Source organism: Chiloscyllium punctatum, chromosome 18 (genome assembly GCF_047496795.1).
Source record: "Chiloscyllium punctatum isolate Juve2018m chromosome 18, sChiPun1.3, whole genome shotgun sequence".
NCBI classification, from domain to species: domain Eukaryota; kingdom Metazoa; phylum Chordata; class Chondrichthyes; order Orectolobiformes; family Hemiscylliidae; genus Chiloscyllium; species Chiloscyllium punctatum.
Window position 1 is genome coordinate 93,173,473 of NC_092756.1, and position 21,941 is coordinate 93,195,413.

The 21,941-nt window shown below is 45.2% G+C and overlaps 1 protein-coding gene across 3 annotated transcripts in view; it reads right to left on the bottom strand.

Moving 5' to 3' along the window:
- LOC140489338 (uncharacterized) overlaps window positions 1-21,326 on the bottom strand; it is a 42,473-nt gene extending 21,147 nt beyond the window's left edge. The window contains exons 1-4 of one of the 3 annotated variants that reach the window (XM_072588789.1): window positions 21,195-21,326; window positions 9,800-9,916; window positions 6,513-6,617; window positions 3,505-3,564 (exon numbers count right to left, since the gene is read on the bottom strand). In XM_072588789.1, the coding sequence (XP_072444890.1) occupies window positions 3,505-3,564; window positions 6,513-6,617; window positions 9,800-9,868 (234 nt within the window). In that variant the 5' untranslated portion in view covers window positions 9,869-9,916; window positions 21,195-21,326. Of the gene's footprint in view, window positions 1-3,504; window positions 3,565-6,512; window positions 6,618-9,799; window positions 9,917-10,199; window positions 10,427-20,319; window positions 20,447-21,194 lie in introns of those variants that run through there. The other 2 variants (XM_072588791.1, XM_072588790.1) reach the window with 2 other exon arrangements.
- Window positions 21,327-21,941: the final 615 nt, after the last annotated feature.

A 21,941-nucleotide genomic window follows, 5' to 3' on the forward strand; every position in this document is an offset into this window, starting at 1 on the left:
TCAAGGCATTGCCCTGAGAGTGAACCAGTGAATGGATGGCAACTATTTAAATGGGGTTGAAAGAGGTGCACAGTCTATCAGTCTCCATAGAATAGAGTCCAGTGCATCAATGTATGTAGCTTCCAGTACACACAAGGGCATCACACTACCCACCCTGAGTGACAATCCCAAAATGGTTGTCAGCAAAATTCTTCTCACATTCAGGATAAGCCAGCAGGTGCTGTCCAATAGCAGATTCAAGTCTAATGTTACGTACCACATACTCTTCAGGAGAACAGGAACTACCAGATTTGGGGTGGGGGGTGACGCTGGAGAAGGAAAGTGAAAACAACTGTCTGAATTACATTACAACAGCCCTACCCTATAACAGTAAAACCCTACTCACTTGCCAGGCGTGGTAGAATAGTTGGCCTAGCTTTAGGATTAGTGTGCTCCGTTGGTACAAATTCATCAATTTTCTCCTCTCAACGCCCACACTACAAGTTCAAGTTGCACCACACCTTACTGAGTTGGAAGAAAAGTTGTATTTCTGTGCCAGAAATACATCACCTTACTGGAAGTGAGGAAGACATTTCAATATCAAATAAATATTTACTCAGAGTTGGGAGATATCACATTCGGCCTCCTCGTATAAGTTAGTTTTGCTCTTTTGGGAACATAGTCACTAGCACCCCCAATGTTAAGATCCACAGTTAACAGGACACTCAGAAACCTGGATTCTTCAGTGCCAACACTGGAGGTCCCAAATGTAATCACACCTACATGCTTACTGCAGCCATTATCGGAAATAGCACACTTACAATATGGAGTGCAGCTTCATTAACACCATGCACACAGTCCCACAACAGGTCAGAGGGGCTCAGAGGTAAAGCCAGTATTACTGAAGAGAGAGAGAGAGAAAGGAAGAAGAAAGAGAGCACAAGGGTGGGGAAGGTGGAGGGGAAAGAGAGAAAGCACGAGAGAGTAAGTGGGGAAAGAGATAGAGAGCTAGAGCATAAAAATGGGGACACAGTGGAGACGCAATGGGGAAGATACAATGGGGGCTGTTGGAATTCAGTGTGAACACAGAGCGGGGGGAGAGGGAGACAGACACGGGGCAAAGAGAGAGGGGAGGTTGTGGGGGGAGAAAGACAGAGAGGGGGAAGTGGTGGAAGGGAAAGTGATGTGGGAAAAACAAAAAAAAGAGACAGACAGAAAAAGACTGGGTCAGGATGCTGAGGTTTACATCAGGACATTTTGCAAGAACACCAAATTTTAAACAATCACAACAAATGTATACGAGAAGGGTGCAGATTGGTTTGTGAATAGACTGATCACCATGAAGGAAACAACACCTTGAGCAAGAGGAGAGCAGAAGGAGGTTCCACAGTGTGAGGCAGGAACAAGGCCCTTGTGGGTTTTGTAAACAAGGATGAAAAATGTTAAGAAAAAAAAAAAAAATCAAAATGTGGCTCAAGAGGAGCTTGTGTGGGTCAGTGTCAGGGGAATGGGACTTTATGTGAGCTCAGACACAGGGTATGGGGTGTGTTGGATGACCCTAAGCTTACGGAAAGTAGAACACTGGGCACCAGCCAGGAGTCTGTCGAAGTGTATTATCCTGCCTTGAGGTAATGACGGTGGGCCAATGGGCTCAGCAGCCAGAGGTCTACCTTCATTACTTTGATATATTGCAAATGGAAATTGGTATCACAACTCCCTTCCAAAAACAGTTCTCAATCCCTACCTTTCCCCTTAATATTCTGAACTCATTTTTTCCCAGGAATTGTCCAGGAACTTGAGGAATCCTTTTGCTTTCTGCATGGCCTCAACCAGAGTTGATTCAACAAGCCAGCAGCACCCTTTCCTCCTGGTATAAATTGTTGCAATCATTTGAAGTTTGGCAAAACAAAAATCTTTAGCAATACATTTCTCTCTTCAAGAAGGTTCAAGGTTTATAACATTAAGGAATAGAGTGAAGTTCCTTTTGGGTTGGTAAGAACTTCTCAGTAACTCCATTCCGGAACCAACTTCAATGGCACCTTTTCCAAGTGAAAGCATCCAACTGACCACATTCTCGGTCAAACACTCACCAGGTAGGAACTGCGAATCTGCCATAGAACATAAAGCTCTCTCTACTTTGGCCAGAAAATAAGACAAAAGGAAGTGGAGGGCACGTCTAATCTTTTATCCACTGCAAGTCATTGTAGCTGCATAAGCAGAGTTTGTATTTTCCCAGCCGCTAAACCTCAAATCTGCTCGAGCTGACAAACTGATGCAAACAGCCAGATAAGCAACTGAGTCAAGAGAGAAAAAATTCTATTTTGCAAAACTACCTGAAAGATTCCATGTACCGATAAATTGAGTGCATATCGTGGCCCAGAACCTTCACCATTGATCAGGAGATAGTCTACACGGCCAAGGAGGCAGCTTTTGAAAGAGATACCACTGACGCGGTGTGCTGGCTGACACGATTTCTTGGTGAGAGATACCAACATTTGAAAAATCAGGTGGTGTTCGGATGCAATCAATCTGGAGTTTGAAGATCTCCGCAGATTGAAGGTGGGAAAAGGTTGCAGGAGGTTGGGGTAGGGAATGAATCGGTTTCAGCAGAAAGTAAGTTCTTGCAGATCAGAGTGAAAAAGGGTGGTGTTGGAAAAGCACAGCAGGTCAGGCAGCATCCCAGGAGCAGGAGTGTCGACATTTCGGGCATAAGCCCTTCTTCAGGAATGTCCATCATCAAATTCACGGTCGAATTGGAACTCAATTTTTTTTAAAAAAGAATTAGGAATCTAATGGTGATCATTAGACCATTGTTGGAAAAACCCATCTGGTTCACTTCAGGGAAGGTAAAAGCTGTCTTTACCCAGTCTAGCCTACATGTAAGCCCAGACCCACAGCAATGTGGTTGACACTTAACCACCCTCTGGGCAATTACAGATGGTCAATAAATGCCAGGCTGGTCAGTGACACCCACACCCAGTTATTGAATCAAACAAATGTCATAGCCGTAGACTCATACAGGACGGAAACAGGCCCTTTGGTCCAACCAGTCCATGTCAACCATAATCCCAAACTAAACTAGTCCCACCTGCTTGTGCTTGGCCCATATGTCTCCAATCATTTCTTATTCATGAACTTATCCAAATGTCTTTTAAATATTATAACTGCACCCAGATCCATCACTTCTGCTGGAAGTTCATTCCGCAAATAGGATGATACAGAAAACAAAAGTTGCATTTTACAGGAAGAAGTTCAAGACAACAAGATATCCCACAGCACTTAAGGGTCAATAAATTACATTTTAAAGAAAAGGCTGTTGTAATGGCAGCCAATTGTGCACAGCAAGCTCCCACAAAGCAGCAATGCCAGGGAAAGGATTGGAAATGAAGGGGATCCGGTTGACATGCTGCATGAAGGGGAAAGGCAGAGACACAGACAGAAGAAATGTCTTTTACCAGTTGAGCTCCCCCTTCCCCAACATAACATAACCACCCTGTAAACAGAGGACAATCCAGACAAACCTACCATATTGGCAGTGTCCTGCAAGAAAACAGTGAGGTTGTAGTCTGTAGGGAGATGTGTCCTCTGTAAATAAAGCAAAACAAAACAAGATTTAAAGACCATTTCACTTTCCAAATATGTCGACGAATAGTGAAGATAGGTGCTTTAATTGAAAAAGAATTGAAACAAATACATTTGACAGCGGCAGGAAACAGAAAAGCCATCAACCATTTTGTGCTGATGTCGGAGTTTCATTTCTTCCTTATTTATTCAAAAAACCCATCAACTTCAACGTCACCAGGTTTTCAATGGATCAAAAATGAGAACATTGTGGAACATTCACGTTTTAGGTTTTAAGAAAAAAAAGACTGAATTGGAGGAGGCTGTTCAGCCCCTCAAGCCTAGTCTGCCAATTTCTCAATTTCATTTTCAATCCCGATCCCTGACCAAATTGATACTCGATGGGACAAGGTGTCCCAGTGAAGAGACATTTCATACTTTTGCTAAAAAGCATCTTCCAATTTCACTCCAATGAGATTGCCCACCATCAGACAACATAAGCACAAGGATTGCCTTGGATTTATTTTTAATGAAGCAGAGAACAGAACTTAAATTTATTCTCTACTCCTGCCTCCAGGTCAACCACAATGCCCTCTTGACAGCCAAGAACAAAACAAAAGGAGGGCGGTTGCTGGAGATCTGAAAAAAAAAAAACAGAAAATGCTGGTGAAACTCAGCAGGTCTGACAGCATCTGTGCAGAGAGAAACAGAGGTAATGTTTCGAGCGTAGCCAGAGTCTTTTCCCCGGGTGGAGGTGTGCAAAACTAGAGGGTATAGGTTTAGGGTGAGAGGGGAAAGAATTAAAAGGGAGTTGAAGGGAAACTTTTTCACGCAGAGGGTTGTGCGTGTATGGAATGAGCTACCAGAGGAAGTGGTGGAGGATGGTACAATTACAGTATTTGAAAGACATCTGGATGGGTACACAAACTGAAGAGTTTGGAAGGATATAGGCCAAATGCTGGCCAATGGGCCTAAATTACTTTAGGATATCTGGTCGGCATGGACAAGTTGAAACAAAGGGTCTTTTTCCGTGCTCTACAACTCTACATTTACTCTGCTGTCTACCCACAGATGCTGCCCGAGCTGCTGAGTTTTGCCGGCAATTTTTGCTTTCGTAGGAGAACCCAAAAAGGAATGGGGAGGTAGCCATTCAGCCCCTTTTAGCCGTTATTCAACATGGCTGATTTTATCATCAATGCCACCTTCACCCAAGCACGCCCAGAATCAGCTTACTGATCTCAGTGCTGGATATGCCGGTAGACCGTTCCAAAGATTCACAACCAGAGGGAAGGAATTTTTGCCTTGACGCAATCGTAAATGACAGAGACCTTACTCCGAGGCCACGATCTTGTGGCCAAGACTCTGTACCCACTATGCTGTCGAGCCCTAACTGCTGTGAAGGTAACGGCTTCGTTGGGAAGCTGCCATTAATAAGCTGGAGACTTCGATTCATCGCTTCTCAGAGAACAGGAAAGAAAATTCCGGCTGGGAACTCTGACTTAAACCCACTTCAACAAGAGAAGGACTGAGAGCACATTCAAAGTGGCAGCGAATTTGGCAAAAGATGCCCTGTCTTGGAAAGAGGGAACTGAGATGAACCAGGGCTGCGATTGACAGAGTGGGAAGATTGGGACTATGTTCCAATGAATCAGGGGAGATTTAATTGAGGCGCTCTTGAATTAGGAAGGGGTTTTCATTGCACTGAATGAGGAGAAATTGTTTTCACTGCCAGGAGGACGAGTAGCCAGAAGATATAGATTTTAATCACAATTGGCAAAAGGAACAAAGGAGAGACAAAGGCGTGGTTTCACATAAAAGCTATAATGTTTCTAACCTATGCCAACCAATTTCCATCCTTATAGATGCTGCCAGACTTGCTGAGTATTTTCTTGAGTAAAAGGAGAAAGAGAGAGAGAGAGCGCGAGAAAGAAAGAGAGAGAGCGCGAGAAAGAGAGAGTGAGAGAAGATGCGAGCAGAAGCTGACTCCTCCGCGATTGTCAAATAAGGGAATTCAATAAACATTTGGATCGGAAGAAATTGCAGAGGGCATGAGAGAGAACAAGAGTAGATCACTTCGGCCTGCCAGCCTGGTTCTGATTTTAATCTCAATCCTATGTTCCTGCATATCTCCGATAATCTTCCAAACTCTTGGTCATTTGGGACAGCACTGTGGCTCAGTGGTTCGCACTACTGCCTCACAGCGCCAGGGACCCAGGTTCAATTGCACCCTTGGGTAACTGGCTCGGTGGAGTTTGCACATTCTCCCTGCGTCTGCGTGGGTTTCCTCCCACAGTCCAAAGATGTGCAGGTTAGGGTGGATTGGCCATGTCATATTGCCCCACAGTGTTCAGGGATGTAGAGGTTGGGCGCATAGTCAGGGGTAAATGTACGGGAATGGGTTTGGGTGGGTTGCTCTTCGAAGGGTTGGTGTGGACTCGTTGGGCCGAAGGGCCTGTTTCTACACTGTAGGGATTATGTTCTAGGAATCTGCCTTAGATATATTGAAAGATTCTACATTCCACTGCCTTTTGAGGTAATACTCCCAACGCTCTGAGAGAAAGAAATGTTTACACATCTGTTTTTAAACTATGATCCCACGAGATTCTCCCATGAGAGAAAACATCCTTTTAAACATCCACCCACTCCAGTCCCCTCAGGATCAAAGCTATTTCAATGCAGTCACCTCTGACTGTTCTAAACTCCAGACAATACAGGCCTAGCCCCTCTCATCTTTCCTCGTGAGACAATTCACTCAGTCCAGGTATTAATGTGGCAGCTAAAGAGAAGCAAGTGTAATCAGACAGCACTTGCCAAGAGCTATCACAGACCCACAGTGGGGTTGAATGAATTATTTGACACTCGAGAGGCCAATGAACGAGTTAAAAGAAACCATCCTCATTCCCAACCCAAACCATCTCCCATGTCTGCACACTCGTGGGTGGTCATGGGTGTTCTCATCCCCCCCAACTCACCAGGGTGTTGAGCGACAAATCATACGTCGTTGTATGGGGTTCGAATCCTCCAAACTGACAAGCGAGAGAGGTTTCTGATAGAAATATAACCAGGAACAAAGCCACCTAAGAAAAACAACAATAATCTTTACAACAAAATTCATTATTTCAAAAAAAAAACAAAAAAACTAGGGCACCAAAAGTTCCTAGTTTCTTTTGAAGAAAAAAAAGCGTTCCTTTCCTCCTTTGTGCCCTGCTCTCCCCTCTCCACCCTGGAAATGCCCATCATTACATTGCTCGGGATGGAGATGGTTAATACTACTGAACCCCAACATCCCAAGCACGTTCAACTCTAACCCTTCCCCAGAAACGATCTGTCCAAACGCATCCCCCCTGCAGAAAGTGGTTTGGCCAAGGGGAGGTTTCCAGAAGTTTCTGCAAGCCTCCCCTCCCCACTACCCCCCCGCAATCCCATTCTTCATGGGAATGGGAAACCCAGTATGAAAGCCCACTCTTCTCCCCTCCCAAAGAATGTGCAGCAAGATCCCACAGACAGAAACAAGATCATGACCATGAGAAGGTAATCTGTTTCTGTGGTGTTGATTGAGGATCAATAATCAGTTGGGATACCGCGAAAAACATTTCTGCTCCTCAATCAGATTTTGTTTCTTTTTACACTTTCGTGGGGTGTGGGCACTGGCGAGGCCAGCGTCTGTCACCCAACCCTAATTGCTCCTTGAACTGAATGAGGTGTTCAGGACTCTTCACAGGGCAGGACCCACATTGCTGTGGGGAGTCACATGTAGGCCAGACCAGATAAGGATGGCAGTTTCCTTCCCTAAAGGACATTAGTGAATCAGATGGGGTTTTAAAATAACAATTGACTGTTTTATTAATTGAATTTAAATTTCATCAGGTGCTGTGGGGGGATTTGAACCAGTGTCACTTCAGCAGTAGCCCACCTCTCTGGATCACAGCAGCTCAGTGGTTAGCATTGCTGCCTCCTAGAGCCAGGGACCTGGATTCAATTCCACCCTTGGGAGACTGAGTGTGCGCATTCTCCCCATGTCTGTATGGGTTTCCTCCCACAATCTGAAGATATGCAGGTTAGGGCGAATTGGCCATGCTAAATTGCTCAGTGTTCAGGGGCATTAGTCAGGGGTAAGTATAGAGTAGGGGGTCGGTGTGAACTTGTTGGGCCAAATAGCCTGCTCCCACACTGTAGGGATTCTATTCTATGACAAACTTACATCCGTAAATCTATTGGTGAAATGTCCCGATTCCAAATATGAGCACTAAAAGTCTTCCTTTTCTACCTTGCCATATTTACACTGCATGAGCCAAAATCGTGGATGCACACACTATTGGGCTTCCAAGGGGCCTCAGGTGAGCATGCAACATGCAAGATACTTTGAATGAAGGGCAGAGCTCCACTGGGAGGCAGAACTTCCACCTGCCTGCACTTTCCACACCCTGGTCATTTAATTCTCACCCGTGTGAAGGTCTTGTGGCACATCGGGTAGCATCTGAGCTGGTAACCCCCGGTTTGACTCCCATGCCAGGACTTGATTTTAAGGGGAGGCAATGTGGTGTTATCGTTATTTTATTATTCCAGAAACTCAGCTGACGTTCTGGGAACATGGGTTCTAATCCCAGCACGGTAGATGGTAGGAGTTCAGTTTGTAAAAAACAAAATCTGGATTTAGAGTCTAATAATGACTGTGAATCCATTGTTGATCATTAGGAAATATCCACCTGGCTCAAACTAATGTCCTTCAGGTAAGGAAGTCTGTCAACTTTGCTTGGTCTGGCCTTACATGTAACTCCAGACCCACAGTAACATGGTTGACACTCAACTGCCTGAATAAAGCTAGCTACTAAACAAGCTGCCATCTAAGGGTAGCTAGGAATGGGTTATAAATGCTGGCCAGCTTGTGACACTCACTTCCCATGAGGTAATCTTCAAATCAAGTCAAAAGAAAGCCGAGTTCATAACGTGACCGAACAAGTTAACAATCAATTTGTGAACCCTTCCAACACACACTGACAGCAGGCAGCAAGAGCAGGGAGGATTCAAAAGACCACAAAACATTGGAGCAGAATTAGGCCATTCAGCCCATCACATCTGCTCCACCATTCGATCACAGCTGATAAGTTTCTCAACCCCATTCTCCTGCCTTCTCCCCGTAAATCTCGGAATCTCCCAGATTCCTTGAGATTGCAACCTCAGTCACTATCCATAGATGACTAAGATGAAAGCTGATGTCACTATAGTCTCGGAAGACCATAGGCACCGGGTGGTGGTTTAACCAGAAGGTCACCATCCCTCAGACAAGGGGAGAGGTTGAGAAAGTGGGACTGACACAATGACTTCAGCCAGGATACAGGAATTGAACCCTTGCTGCTGGAGTCAGTCGCTTTGCGGACCAGCTGTCCAAGCAACTGAACCAGCCAACAACATGCTGTGAGTGTTCCAGTAACTCACAAACCTGGTCCATCTTAGTCATGGAGTCATACAGCACAGAAACAGACCCTTCGGTCCAACTTGACCATGCCAGCCAGATAGGCTAAATTAATCTTGCCCCATTTGCCAGCATTTGGCCCACATCCCTTCAAATCCTTCTTATTCATATGTCCATCCGGGTGCCTTTTAATTGTAATTGTACTAGCCTCCACCACTTCTCTTGGCAGCTCATTCCATACATGCACCACCTCTGTGAGGAAATCTTCCCCTAAGGTCCCTTTTAAATCTTCCCCTCTCACCTTAAACCTATACTCTACCCCAGGGAAAAGACCTTGGCTATTCACCCTATCTATGCCAGTTCATGAGTTTCTAAACTTCTAGAACATCACCCCTCAGCCTCAGATGCTCCAGAGAAAACAGCCTCAACCTATTCAGCCTCTCCCTATGGCTCAAACCCTCCAACCCCAGCAACATCCTTGTAAATCTTTTCTGATTGCAGACAAAAACTGCATCAAAAAGAAAAATAAATATCAGAGCTGCGGTTTAAGACTCTCCCTCAGAGCTTGCACAGGTACGATGGGCCAAATGGACCACCTCCCAAGTTTCTACAAAATCCAGAAAAGAAAAAAAAAAGAAGAATTGAACAATTAGGAACTCAGCTAATCCCGGCACCACCAGAACGGTCATCTCACATCCTCAGAGTCAAGATCAGAAGTCACATGACACCAGGTTATAGTCCAAACCCCAAGCTTTCGGAGTGCTACTCCTTCGTCACAATGTCTGGGACAGAAGAGGGTCTTAGCTGTGAAACAAAAGTCAAGAAGAGAATAGAGTCGGTACTTACACTCAAATCCTTCACTGCCCCTTGTCGCTCCTTTAATGAGTTCTTCAGACATGCATGATAAAATTTCATCTCAACATCTCCACACTTTGCATTCCACCATTAAAGATTTTTCATCTCCTTACAAAATACAAGAGAACATAAAGTTAAACATTTTAGTACACAGTTCTCAGCCCATCACTGCAAGGAAACAAATCAACTGGCAAGATTTGCACACATTTCCCTGGAGAAGGGCAATTCACCCACTACTCTGGCACCTGGTGCCATCTGTTTGTATCCTTGATCCTGCTCAGTCGCTGAACTGGGGGTCTCACGATGGACTCTCATTCAGTTTGTTGAGTGAGATGCAAAGAGAAATAAATCCAAGAATTTTTAAACAAAAACGCACTAAAATGCACCATACCAGGGATAGTGAAAAGAAATGCAAGAGAAAGGGCTTTTGTGTTTATTCAAAGACAACATGTTCAGCTGTTTCATTCAACCTCCTGTTACAGCGGGGAATGTAATTAAAACTAAATCCTTTTTTTAAAAAATGGTGTCAAAGCTCTGAAATAATCCATCAGTCGAGTTAGATTTAAATCTCAGAAAGTCAGAAGTGGCCAGCAAGTTGGTAACGAGTAAATCCCAGATTTCCCGTTTTTCTGAATTAGAAGCTCGAATCTTTATTGGAAGTCTGTCAAATTAGAGACAACGAAGGAACTGACGTGAGGGGAACAGGGGGAGGATTTTCCAACCCAACACGGGCTGCCGTTTTGAGGCTGCTGGAAGTTGGGCACGTTCAATCATGGCTGCTTTCCAGGGCTTTTGTCAACAACATCAGTCAATTGTCGCTACTTTAGAGTCCACATCTGTGTATCAGGCCGAGGGACCTGCTCCATCCATTAACCCTTTGCATTGCTTCCTTTCCACATCTTGGGACACAGGAAATGAAGCAGAGGTGGTGACGATTTAGTGGTATTATGATTAGACTGTTAATCCAGATAATGTCCTGGGTTCAAACCCAACTGTGGCTGATGGTGGAATCTGAATTCAAAAACAAAACTGCAAGTCAGAGTCTAAATGAGAACTGTGAATGCATCGACGATTGTTGGAAAAACCCATCTGGTTCCCTAATGTCTTTTAATGGAAGGAAACAGTCCTCCTTATCCAGTCTGGCCTACATGTGACTCCAGACCCACAGCAATGTGGTTGACGCTTAACTGCCCTCTGGGCAATTAGGGATGGGTAATAAATGCTGATCTGGCCAGCAACACCCACATCTGGTGAAAGAATTAAAGAAAAGGTTTGAGCTATAGGGAGAGGCTCAATAGGTTGGGGCTGTTTTCCCTGGACCAATCGGAGGCTGAGGGGTGACCTTATAGAGGTTTAGAAAATCATGAGGGGCATGGATAGGTTAAATAGACAAGGTATTTTCCCTGGTGTGCGGGAAGTCCAGAACTAGAGGCCATAGGTTTAGGGTGAGAGGGGAAAGATATATAATGGGCAACGTTTTCACACAGAGGGTGGTGCGTGGATGGAATGAGATGCCAGAGGAAGTGGTGGAGGCTGGTACAATTATAATAACATTTAAAAGACATCTGGATGGATACATGAATAGGAAGGGTTTAGACGGATATGGGCCAAGTGCTGGCAAATGGGATTAGGTTAGGTTAGGATATCTGGTCAGCATGGATGTGTTGGACCGAAAACTCCGTTTCCCTGCCATATATCTCTATGACTCACATGCTTAAATCATCTGAGTCCCAATGCAATTGCTTTAAAGTCCGAGCTTTTATTGCTTGAACAAAAGCCCTTTGGCCCATCAGCTTGGTGCTGGGAACCAAGCATCAGCACACTATTCCAATCCCACTTTCCTGCACTTGGCCCAAAGCCAAGGCAATGGCTTTTCAAGCGCCCAGTTTCTCTTTAAGAAAGCACAATTGACATAAAAGGAGAAGGGGCTTTCAATGTTCACACCAACGATCCCCCAGCCCAACCCTAACCCCAGATTTCTTCCTTTCAACCAATGGCGAAGGGAATCCCTTTAAACTTTTAAAGGAAGGGGAGGATGCATTTAAACTAGTCCTGGTGATTTTCGCCCAGACAAGGAAGGAAATGCGATGCAGAAGTTAGTTCACCAGCTGTTGTTGGTTTCAGTTGCAAAGCATCAATCACATCGTAAGCAAATGTACACAGCTCACTCACTCTCACTCTCTGGGCAGAATGACAAACAATTAACGGCCCTTTGTTAAAGTGAAAAACAAATGAAATTTCTTGGCACATTTGACAGAAGAAAATGAATCATAGATTTTATCATCGATATCTTAACAGAGAGTGCACCACCCATGCATTTCATAGTATGGGATGTTCTGAAAGATGCAATGTAGCATGGATTTCATTTTCCCAAAAAGCTCTCTCATCAAAAGAGATTTTTCTTGTCACCCCCCTCTCCCCCCACCTTGGATTTTCAGGAAACATGAAGGACCCCCCTCTCACTATGGACCCAATGTGTTTTACAAATGAGACTTCCTCCAGCAAATAACTGCATTGATTCCTGTGAGAATCGCCAATCTCTCATGACTGGCCTGAGTAAAATAAGGACAGACACCATCCAGTCAATAGCAGGTTGGATCTCAGGCCAAGTTTCAGTGGGCCCCACATAAATCTGACAACCATTTCCTTTGATGTGACAAGATCACTTTCCCTACAACGTAAACCCACCCTTTCATTGTGGTCCAACACAAGGGCGGGTCAAGCAGATTGGGCAAGGCTGTGAGGGAGTGGTAATGTCAAAGCCTAGGCTAATGTTAAAAATCACCCAACACCAGGTTATAGTCCAACTGGTTTATTTGGAAGCACTAGTTTTTGGAGCGCCACTCCTTCATCAGGTGGTTGTGGAGTACAAGATCGTACGACACAATTTATAGCAAACATTTACTGTGTGATGTAACTTAAATTATCTATTGAAAAAGACCTGGATTGTTCGTAAAGTATATCATCTTTTAGAATGACCATGTTGGTTTCATTTCTTCCTTATGTAAATCTCAGAACTCAACGTAATGTTCTGAGATTCAGATTCACGGTTACTCACAGAATAGGAATTCAATAAAGGTCCTAGAACAAAAACTGCAGCAACCCATTGGGTACAGTCACCTGTTACAGAGAGATCCAAATTGGCAGGTTTTCTCCAAAGGTCACCACACCTCAGGCCAGGATTGAGGTTGAAGAGGCAGAACCTTCAATGGTAACTTGGCAGGAGCAGGAATTGAACCTGCACTATTTGCACATCACTAGCCAGCCATCCAGACAACTGAACTAACTAACCGAATATGTTCGCTTAATGTATTTTAGGGAGGAAAGCTGCCATCCCTACCAAGTCTGATTTACATGTGACTCCAGGCCCACAGCAACGTGGTTGACTTTTAACTGCCCTCTGCAATGCCCAGCAAGAATCTTCAAGGGCAATTCGAGATGGGTGGCAAACACTGGCTTTGCCAGTGATGCCTCTATCCCACAACAAATATTAAATATAAATATCAATACGGCATAGAAAAGAAGCCAGAGGGTAAATTCCATTCAACTGTGTAACCCCCTATAGCCCTCCAATCTCTATCCCCAATGTGACATACAAATTTCCATTTGATATCCATCTGTGGTCTCTACATCCACCAGTCTCATCCAGGTCACACTAGATTCCCTACGGTGTGGAAATAGGCCCTTCGGCCCAACCAGTCCACACCAACCCTCCGAAGAGTAACCCACCCAGACCCATTTCTCTCGGACTAATGCACCTGACACTATGGGCAATTTAGCATGACCTGACCTGCACATCTTTGGACTGTGGGAGGTAACCAGATTACCCGGAGGAAACCCACGCAGACACAGGGAGAACGTGCAAACTCCACACAGACACAGTCACCTGAGGCTGGAATCAAACCTGGGACCCTGGTGCCATGAGGCAGCAGTGCTAACCACTGTGCCAACGGGTTGAAGCTTCACTCAAGATCTTTGGGCCATTTACTGGGAAGAATTCACACCTTTCTCAGGATTTCCCATTTGCCTCAGCAGGCCCATTACTGAGGCAAACAATAGCCCTAGATGCTCTTCCCCATTTGTGGAGAGATCCCCCCCATCCCCACCCCCATGGCACGATAGGCTAATCAAACCCATGGGGCCATTCGGACATTCAATTAGATCACAGTAAATCTTAACGCAGCTCCATATATGGCTTATCAAAAGGAAACTAGCATAGTTGTCAATTATGCCTCCAATACCTACAGTGTGGAAACAGGCCCTTCAGCCCAACCAGTCCACTTCGGCCTTTTGCAGAGTGGGTTCTAAGATTTCACTGCTCGTTGGATGCTGCCTGAACTGCTGTGCTCTTCCAGCACCACTAATCCAGTATCTAAGCATCCACTGCCCAGCGAATGTGGAAAACAAAATGCCTCCCTCTTTCTGAAAATCAGCCAGGTTTATAATGTTTAGAATATGTCAGTTTTTCTCCTTCAGAGAAAACAATTTCAAAACAAGTTGCACTAAAGATGTCAAGGAATATGGAACAGTGTGGGAAATGATGGACGTACAGCAACTATGAATGATCTATTACAAACTTGAGAGACTGAGTGGTCTACTCCTGCTCTTATTTTCAGTCGTCCAGGTAAGTAAGGGTGGCATGGTGGATCAGTGGTTAGCACTGCTGCCTCACTGAGCCAGGGTCCCAGGTTTGATCCCACCCTCAGGTGACAGATGGTGTTGAATTTTGCTCCCCCATTTCTGCGTGGGGTTCCTCCCATAGACCAAAAACATGCCGGTTAGGTGGATCGACCATGCTAAATTGCCCATAGTGTCCGGCGATGTGCAGGCTAGGTGGGATTGCCATAGGAAATGCAGGGTTACAGGGACAGGGGAGGGGTGTAGGTCTGGGTGGGATGCTCTATCAGAGGATTGGTGGGGACTTGACGGGCCGAATGAGTTGAATTGAATTTATTGTCATGTGTACCGAGGCACAGTGAAAAGCACTGTCTTGTGAGCAATACAGGAAGATCACAGATAGCAAATTAATAGGTAAACAGTGGCAAAAACACAGGTACAGGCAAATGTTAAAAGTTTGAGAGTCCATTCAGTATTCTAACAACAGTAGGACAGAAACTGTTGCGAAACTAGCTGGTGCGTGGGCTCAGGCTTCTGTACCTTCTCCCCTCTAGGAGGGGTTGTAGAAAAACATTGCTAGGGTGGGATGGAATTTTGAGATGGTCTGCTTCCACACTGTAGGGATTCTAAATACTCAAGATCTCATCGTCCTGAGCCTACATAATTTAGGAAATGCACCAGCAAATCTGACACAGGCTCCCACAAACAACACGTGGTTCTCGAGATCCCAACAACCTCTTCAAACTTTCTGCTTTTTTCCTAAAATGCAAGAAATGTGTCACCTGTCCAAGGTGGCAAACGGGGCCTCGACTTATAGAATCCTGTCCAAAAGACAGCACCACAGACAGGGTGGCATTCCAGCGGTTCTGCCCTGAAGTGTCAGCCTGGAGGTTGTGTCCGAGCTGACGGAGTGGGATTTGAAGCCACAACTTTCCAACTCAGATGAGAGAGCTAACCCCAAAACATGATATGCACAAGACAAAACGGAGAGTCAGAGATGTACAGCATGGAGACAGACCCTCGGTCCAACTTGTCCATGCCGACCAGATATCCCAAATTAACCTAATCTCATTTGCCAGCAGGTGCTTTTCAATGTTGTAATTGTACCAGCCTCCATCACTTCCTCTGGCAGCTCATTCCATACATGTCTGCGTGAAAACATTGCCCATAGTCCGTTTTAGATCTTTCCCCTCTCACCATAAACCCGTACCCTCTAGTGTTGGACTCCCTGACATTGCAACATGACCTCCCAACTCCAATACTCAATGCACTGACCAATAACAGCAAGCATACCCAACGTCCTCTTCACCCTCCTACCGACCTGCGACTCCACTCTCAAGGAACTATAAACCTCCACTCCAAGGAAACTTTGTTCAGCAACACTCTGGTAAAAAAAACTACATTACACTGTTGGCACAATATTACTGTGTGAGCAATGCGGCACTCTTTCAAATCTCAACAGGTCACACACATGTACGTCATCGACTGCAAGAGATTCTCAGCAAACACCCTAATTATGCCTCATCTACTCATCAGCAATAGCTACAATTACTTCCATCGTGTTCCTTCCTGTGGGTCAAACCATCCAAAGACTTGAACACAGCAGCAAATTTGCATTCACAATTCCACAGACAGCAATGTGATAATGATATTAGTTGGGGGATAAACAACTAATATCCCACAAGCATGATCGTTTGCATGGGAGTTAAATTTATATTCAAGCAGGAGTCCTGGGATTCATGCCTCATCTGAAAGAGGACTTCTCCAAGATTGCTGGGACTTCCCGAGGGCTACAGTGGGAACTCCAATCGAGTGAATTTTTTTTTATTATTCAGAGTATCTGGGGTGGGACACTCTTACTCCAAAGGTAAGACCAACACCTAGCATGCCAGCAGCTCAAACAACACCTACTGCCAACTTTCTTCATTGAATTATTTTTGCAATGCACTGATACAATCACCGCTGTACTTGCCTCTACACATCCTGAAGGTGTGCTTCAATCGCTGTCTATGTAGTTGTACTTTGTGTGCTGCACATGCCATGCTAGCTCTCAGTGTTCTATAATACAGGCACATGCAGCCACAGCTGCAGCTTCAGATGCAAGGAACTAGTAGGCAAGTCTGCACAGCGACCTTAAGGTTCTTGAGGGAGCAGTGATAGTGTCCCTACCTCTGAGCCATATGGACAGAGTCCAAGTCACCCTTGCTCCAAAGGTGTGGCATAACACAGCCAAACAGGTTCATTTAACTGCAGCAAGCATCTTTTTTTTAAAAATGTTGTTTTGCAGATTCCGGGCATCATTGGCAAAGCCAGGTTCAGTGCCCACCCCTCAAGGGAGCAGCATTGAGCAGACATCTTGAATACAATGGGGGGGGGGGGGGGGGTGGCAGGCTTATTTCAGAGTGCATTGCTGCCTGTCTGGAGTCACACAGAAGCTGGAACAGATGAGGATGGCACATTTTCATTCCTCAAGGAATATTAACATGGTGGTTCAGTGGTTAACAGTGCTGCCTCACAGCGCCATGGACCCAGGTTCAATTCCAGCCTTGGGTGGCCCTCTGTGTGGAGTTTACGCATTCTCCCCCATGTCTGTGTGGGTTTCCTTTGGGTGCTCCTGTTTCCTCCCACAATCCAAAAATGTGCAGGTTAGGTGAATTGACTGTGCCCATAGTATTCAGGGGTGTGTACGTTGTATGCATTAGTCAAGGGGAATGGGTCTGGGTGGGTTACCCTTCAGAGGGTTGGTGTGGACTTGTTGGGCTAAAGGGCCTGTTTCCACACTGTAGGGATTCTAATTCTATTAAACTTGGTGGTTTCACAATAACTGTGACTGAAATGAGACTTTAAATTTAAGATTTATTCCATTTCAAATTCTCTCAGTAGCCAATGGGATTTGAACCTTTGTCTTTAGAGCACAAGTATCTGAATTACTAGCCTAGTACTATAACCACTAGCCTACCATATCCACACTTGACACCCTACTCAGGCTTGTCAGTGGTTATAGGGCTTAGTCATCAATTCATTCAAGTTACACACTGAAGAAATGACTAGCAGGGTGCACAGAGTGACCAGGAGCAGAGATTGGAGTGGATTCAGTCCAGTCCATAACTCAGGGAGACAGAAGATAACATTCACAACACAGTAGCCTTTACTGGGATACCCTCAGAGTCATAAGATACCGAAACACACCCTTTGGTCCAACCAATCCACGCCAAACATAATCCCAAACTAAAGTAGTCCCACCTACCAGTGTCTGGTCCATATCCTTCCACACCACAGTGGCTTAGTGGTTAGCACTGCTGCCTCACAGTGCCAGAGACCTGGGTTCAATTCCCACCTTGGGCAACTATCTGTGTGGAGTTTGCACATTCTCTCAGTGTCTCTGTGGGTTTGGTCTGGTTTCCTCCCACAGTCCAAAGATGTGCAGGCCAGGTGAATTGACCATGTTAGATTGCCTGTAGTGTTAGGTGCATTAGTCAGGGGTGAATGTAGTGGAATGGGTCTGGGTGGGTTGCTCTTTGGAGAGTCGGTGTGGACTTGTTAGGCTGAAGGGCCTGTTTCCACACTGTATGGAATCTAATCTAAACCTTTCCTATTCATGAACTTATCCAAATGTCTTTTAAATGTTCTAATTGTACCCACATCCACCACTCCCTCAGGAAGTTCATTCCACACATGAACCACTGTGTAAAAAAAAACTTGCCCTCATGTCTTTTTTCAATGTCTCTCCTCTCACTTTGAAAGTGCACCCCTCGACTTGAAAATCCCCCACCCTAGGTTAAAAGCAGTGACCATTACAAACTAGAAACCGACCAGCAAGGGGAAGCCAACTCAACGACAGCACTGAGCACACCAGGAAGAATCGGCAACGGGACAAAAAAAAAAAGCAAAATATCGCCGACACCGGAAATCTGAAATAAAAGCAAAAATTTACAGGAGAAACTCAGCAGGCCTGACAACATCTGTGCGAGGGAGACAGAGACAAAAACAACTAATGTTTCAAGTCTGATTTGACTGTGTTTTGGTGAGCAGTTACTGGACTGATTTCTGAATGAACAATGGTCTCTTGATGCTTGACTGTGTCACACATGACCCATCAGTCTCTGATGCACGGGGTGCTGGGCCAGGAGCGGTAACTATTGAAACTGTACTAAAAAGGTAAATAGCAACACACCTGGTAGATAGCCACAGTCCACAAAGGATGAGAGATTTCCCCGCCATCAGGGAGAGTTCTGTATAACACATGGGACTCTACTTTGGTCTCACTGCCAAAGGGAGGCTGCTGTTAAACTTGAAAGGGTGCAGAAAAGATTTACAAGGATGTTGCCAGGGTTGGAGGGTTTAAGCTGTCGGGAGAGGCTGAATAGACTGGGGCTGTTTTCTTCAGACCGCAGAGACGGAGGGGTGACCATACAGAGGTTTCTAAAATCATGAGGGACATGGATAGGTTGAACAGCCAAGTCTTTTTCCCCAGGGTAGGAGAGTCCAAAACTAGAAGGCATAGGTTTAAGGTGAGAGAGGAAAGATTCAAAAGGGGACCTAAGGGGTAACTTTTTCCACACAGAATATGGCATAAGAATGGAATCAGCTGCAAGAGAAAGCGGGGGAGGTTGGTACAGTATTGTATTTAAAAAGCATCTGGATGGGTATATGAATAGGAAGGGTTTAGAGGGATATGGGCAAAGTGCTGGCAAATGGGACTGGACGAATTTAGGATCTCTGGCAGCATGGATGGGCTGGATCAAAAGGTCCGTTGCTGCATTGTACAGCTCTATGACTCTGCAAGTCTCACCAAATCATAACAGCCGGTAATTGGGATTAAACCTGCAACGCTGCCACAGCTCAGTAGCACACCTCAGCCATTCCCATCTTCTCCAACACTCCCACACACACACACCTCAAAACTAGAACACAAGAGGATAACGAATGAGACAGTGGAACAAGGAATTCCTGGCCATTATGTGATGAATAAAGGACAGAGGCACCATCTAAAACATTTCCCTCGCTAAATAAGAACAAAAGGTGGCATGAAATCAGACAGCACTGAGCCTGCTAGGAGACACCGAGGCCTGCTGGAGGTCAGAGTCGAGAGTGTGGTGCTGGAAAAGCACAGCAGGTCAGGCAGCATCCGAGGAGCAGGAGAAATCGACAGAAGCCCAGCACTGGGCCTTGACTCCTATTGATTCCCATGCAAGTTCATCACAAATAGGAGCAGAATCAGGCCATTTGGCCCCTCGGGTCTGCTACTGCCATAGAGTCATAGAGATGTACAGCATGGAAACAGACTCTTCGGTCCAACCAGTCCATGCCGACCAGATATCCCAACCCAATCTAGTCCCAGAGCTGATATGCTCCTCATCATATCCCTTCAACCTATTACCAATTTTTAAAAAAATCTGTCTCTCTCCTCACTGTCCTAGCATCCACCGCACTTTGGGAGAGCAAATTCCATAGATTCACATCTCTCTGAGAGAAGTACTTTCTCTTCAACTCGCATTTAAATATGCTGCTACCCCAAAGGGGCAGAGAAGGTCGGAGAGCAACAAGAGACAGGGACACATTTTTTTTTTAAAAAATGAAAGAAAAACAGATTACTGAAAAAAAAGGATCACTGGACCTGACAGAATCACCGGACCATTAACTCTGCTTTCTCTCCACAGATGCTACCAGATCTGCTGAGCTCTTCCAGCGAATTTCTGTCTTTAGAACAAAGAAGCAAAATTGCACATCAAACACAGGGGTGTTACCACCAGTAAAGTCTGACAGAAAAACCAGCTTTAAGGGTATTGGGTCCAGGCAACTAAAAATTGAGTCAGAAAGAGGGGGGGTTTTGAAGATAAAAGGGGGGAACATGAAGAGAAACAACCCACCAAGTCTCCTTCGACAAACTCTACCTTAATTAAAAACAACAGCCACGTTAAAGCCATTCACTGTGTTTGTGTGTGTGTGGACTCTAGTCGCTGTTCTTTCGTCACGGGTCGAGATCCTGGAAGCCGAGAGTACTCTCCTACAGCCTGAGAGTTCAAACGGCATCACATGTGCTGCAGCGATGAGTTCTTAGAAGCAACAAAGACGGGCAATAAAACGCTGGCCCAATTAGCAATCTCCACACACCCCCCGTGAAGACAGAGACATTCCAGAGAGTGAAACAGACAGTACAGGTGTGTCCTGATAATTTACCCTGACTCACTCCACAACAAAGCTCAACCCCTCAGTGAAAGTTGGTGCACTTTCTCTCTCGCCTCGTTCGAAGTAAGGACAGGAATCTTAGTTTTAAAAAGAGTAATCTCACAGAAGTGAGAAGCATACGGAAGAAATTACTACAGCTGCTGGAATATAGAGACAGGTAAGGGGGTTGAGTCGAGCAGAAAATTCTTTCGGAGTTTCCGGGTGTAGCACACACTTGGTCAAGAGAGGTTAAAAGATCAATTTGTAATCGGAAATCCCCTTCCCTCCCAGTCACTCACAGGAATCAATAAAGATTATTCCCACTTTCAAGGGGGGTTATAACCTGTCACACACAATGCGTTTGGAAATTCCTCAGGGAACAGTCGCTATTCTAAAGTTTTCTTTTGAAGGCTATGAAAAAGGAATTTTTTTTTTTAAAAAGTTCAAACTCGCTGAGAGAAGTTGATCATGTCAATTTCAATCCGATACAGAAAGTTAGAGAAGTTGATCATGTCAATTTCAGTCTTCCACAGAAACTGATTAGAGAGGTTTTCAGTGTATAAAGTTTTTTAAAAAAAGTCTGACGAAAGTTTTCTCTTACCTGAAGCCAAGTTGAGAAAAGTTATAAATTGTTCTGGTGCAGACTAACACTATCCCCGGACTGTGTCACAAGTGACAGGAGCTAACTCCTCAGAGAACGATCATCTTCCTTTTAAAAACGTGTGTGTTGCAGGGGGGGAGGGAGGGAACCGGGTCGGTGTGTCTCTTTGGGCGGAGCAACCAGTGAGTGGCGGCTGATTAATCCACTGTCCGTCCACTCAGAGGCTGAGAGGTGGGTGGGTTGGAAAGAAAAAGTTTGCGCGGTTCACTATCCAGATGTCCTCGGAAAATGAGGTGGGAGGTGCGGTATTTCCTGCAGAACGCGAGAAAAAGTGGAGCGGGGAGCGGGGTTTAGTCATAAATTTGGAGGAGAGTACAGGGGAAAGTGTGTGGGAACCTGAAACCCAGAGAAGAAACGGAATTTGTGGTCATTTGACCAAGCTGCATGTTCATGGTTCGTTGCAGTTTTGTCTCTGAATTTGCATCGAGCTGACTTCAACTGGAACCATCCAAGGGGATAGTTATAGAATAAAACAGTATGACAGACCCTTCGGTTCAAATAGTCCATGCCCACCATGTTTCCAAACTAAACAAGTCCCACCTCCCTGTATATGGCCCATATCCCTCCATACCTTTCCTGTTGGTGTACTTCTCCAAATTGTTTTTAGTTGTTAAAAATTCAGCGACCTCAGGTTACAGTCCAATAGGTTCAATTGGAAGCACTAGCTTTCAGAGCGCTGCTCCTTCA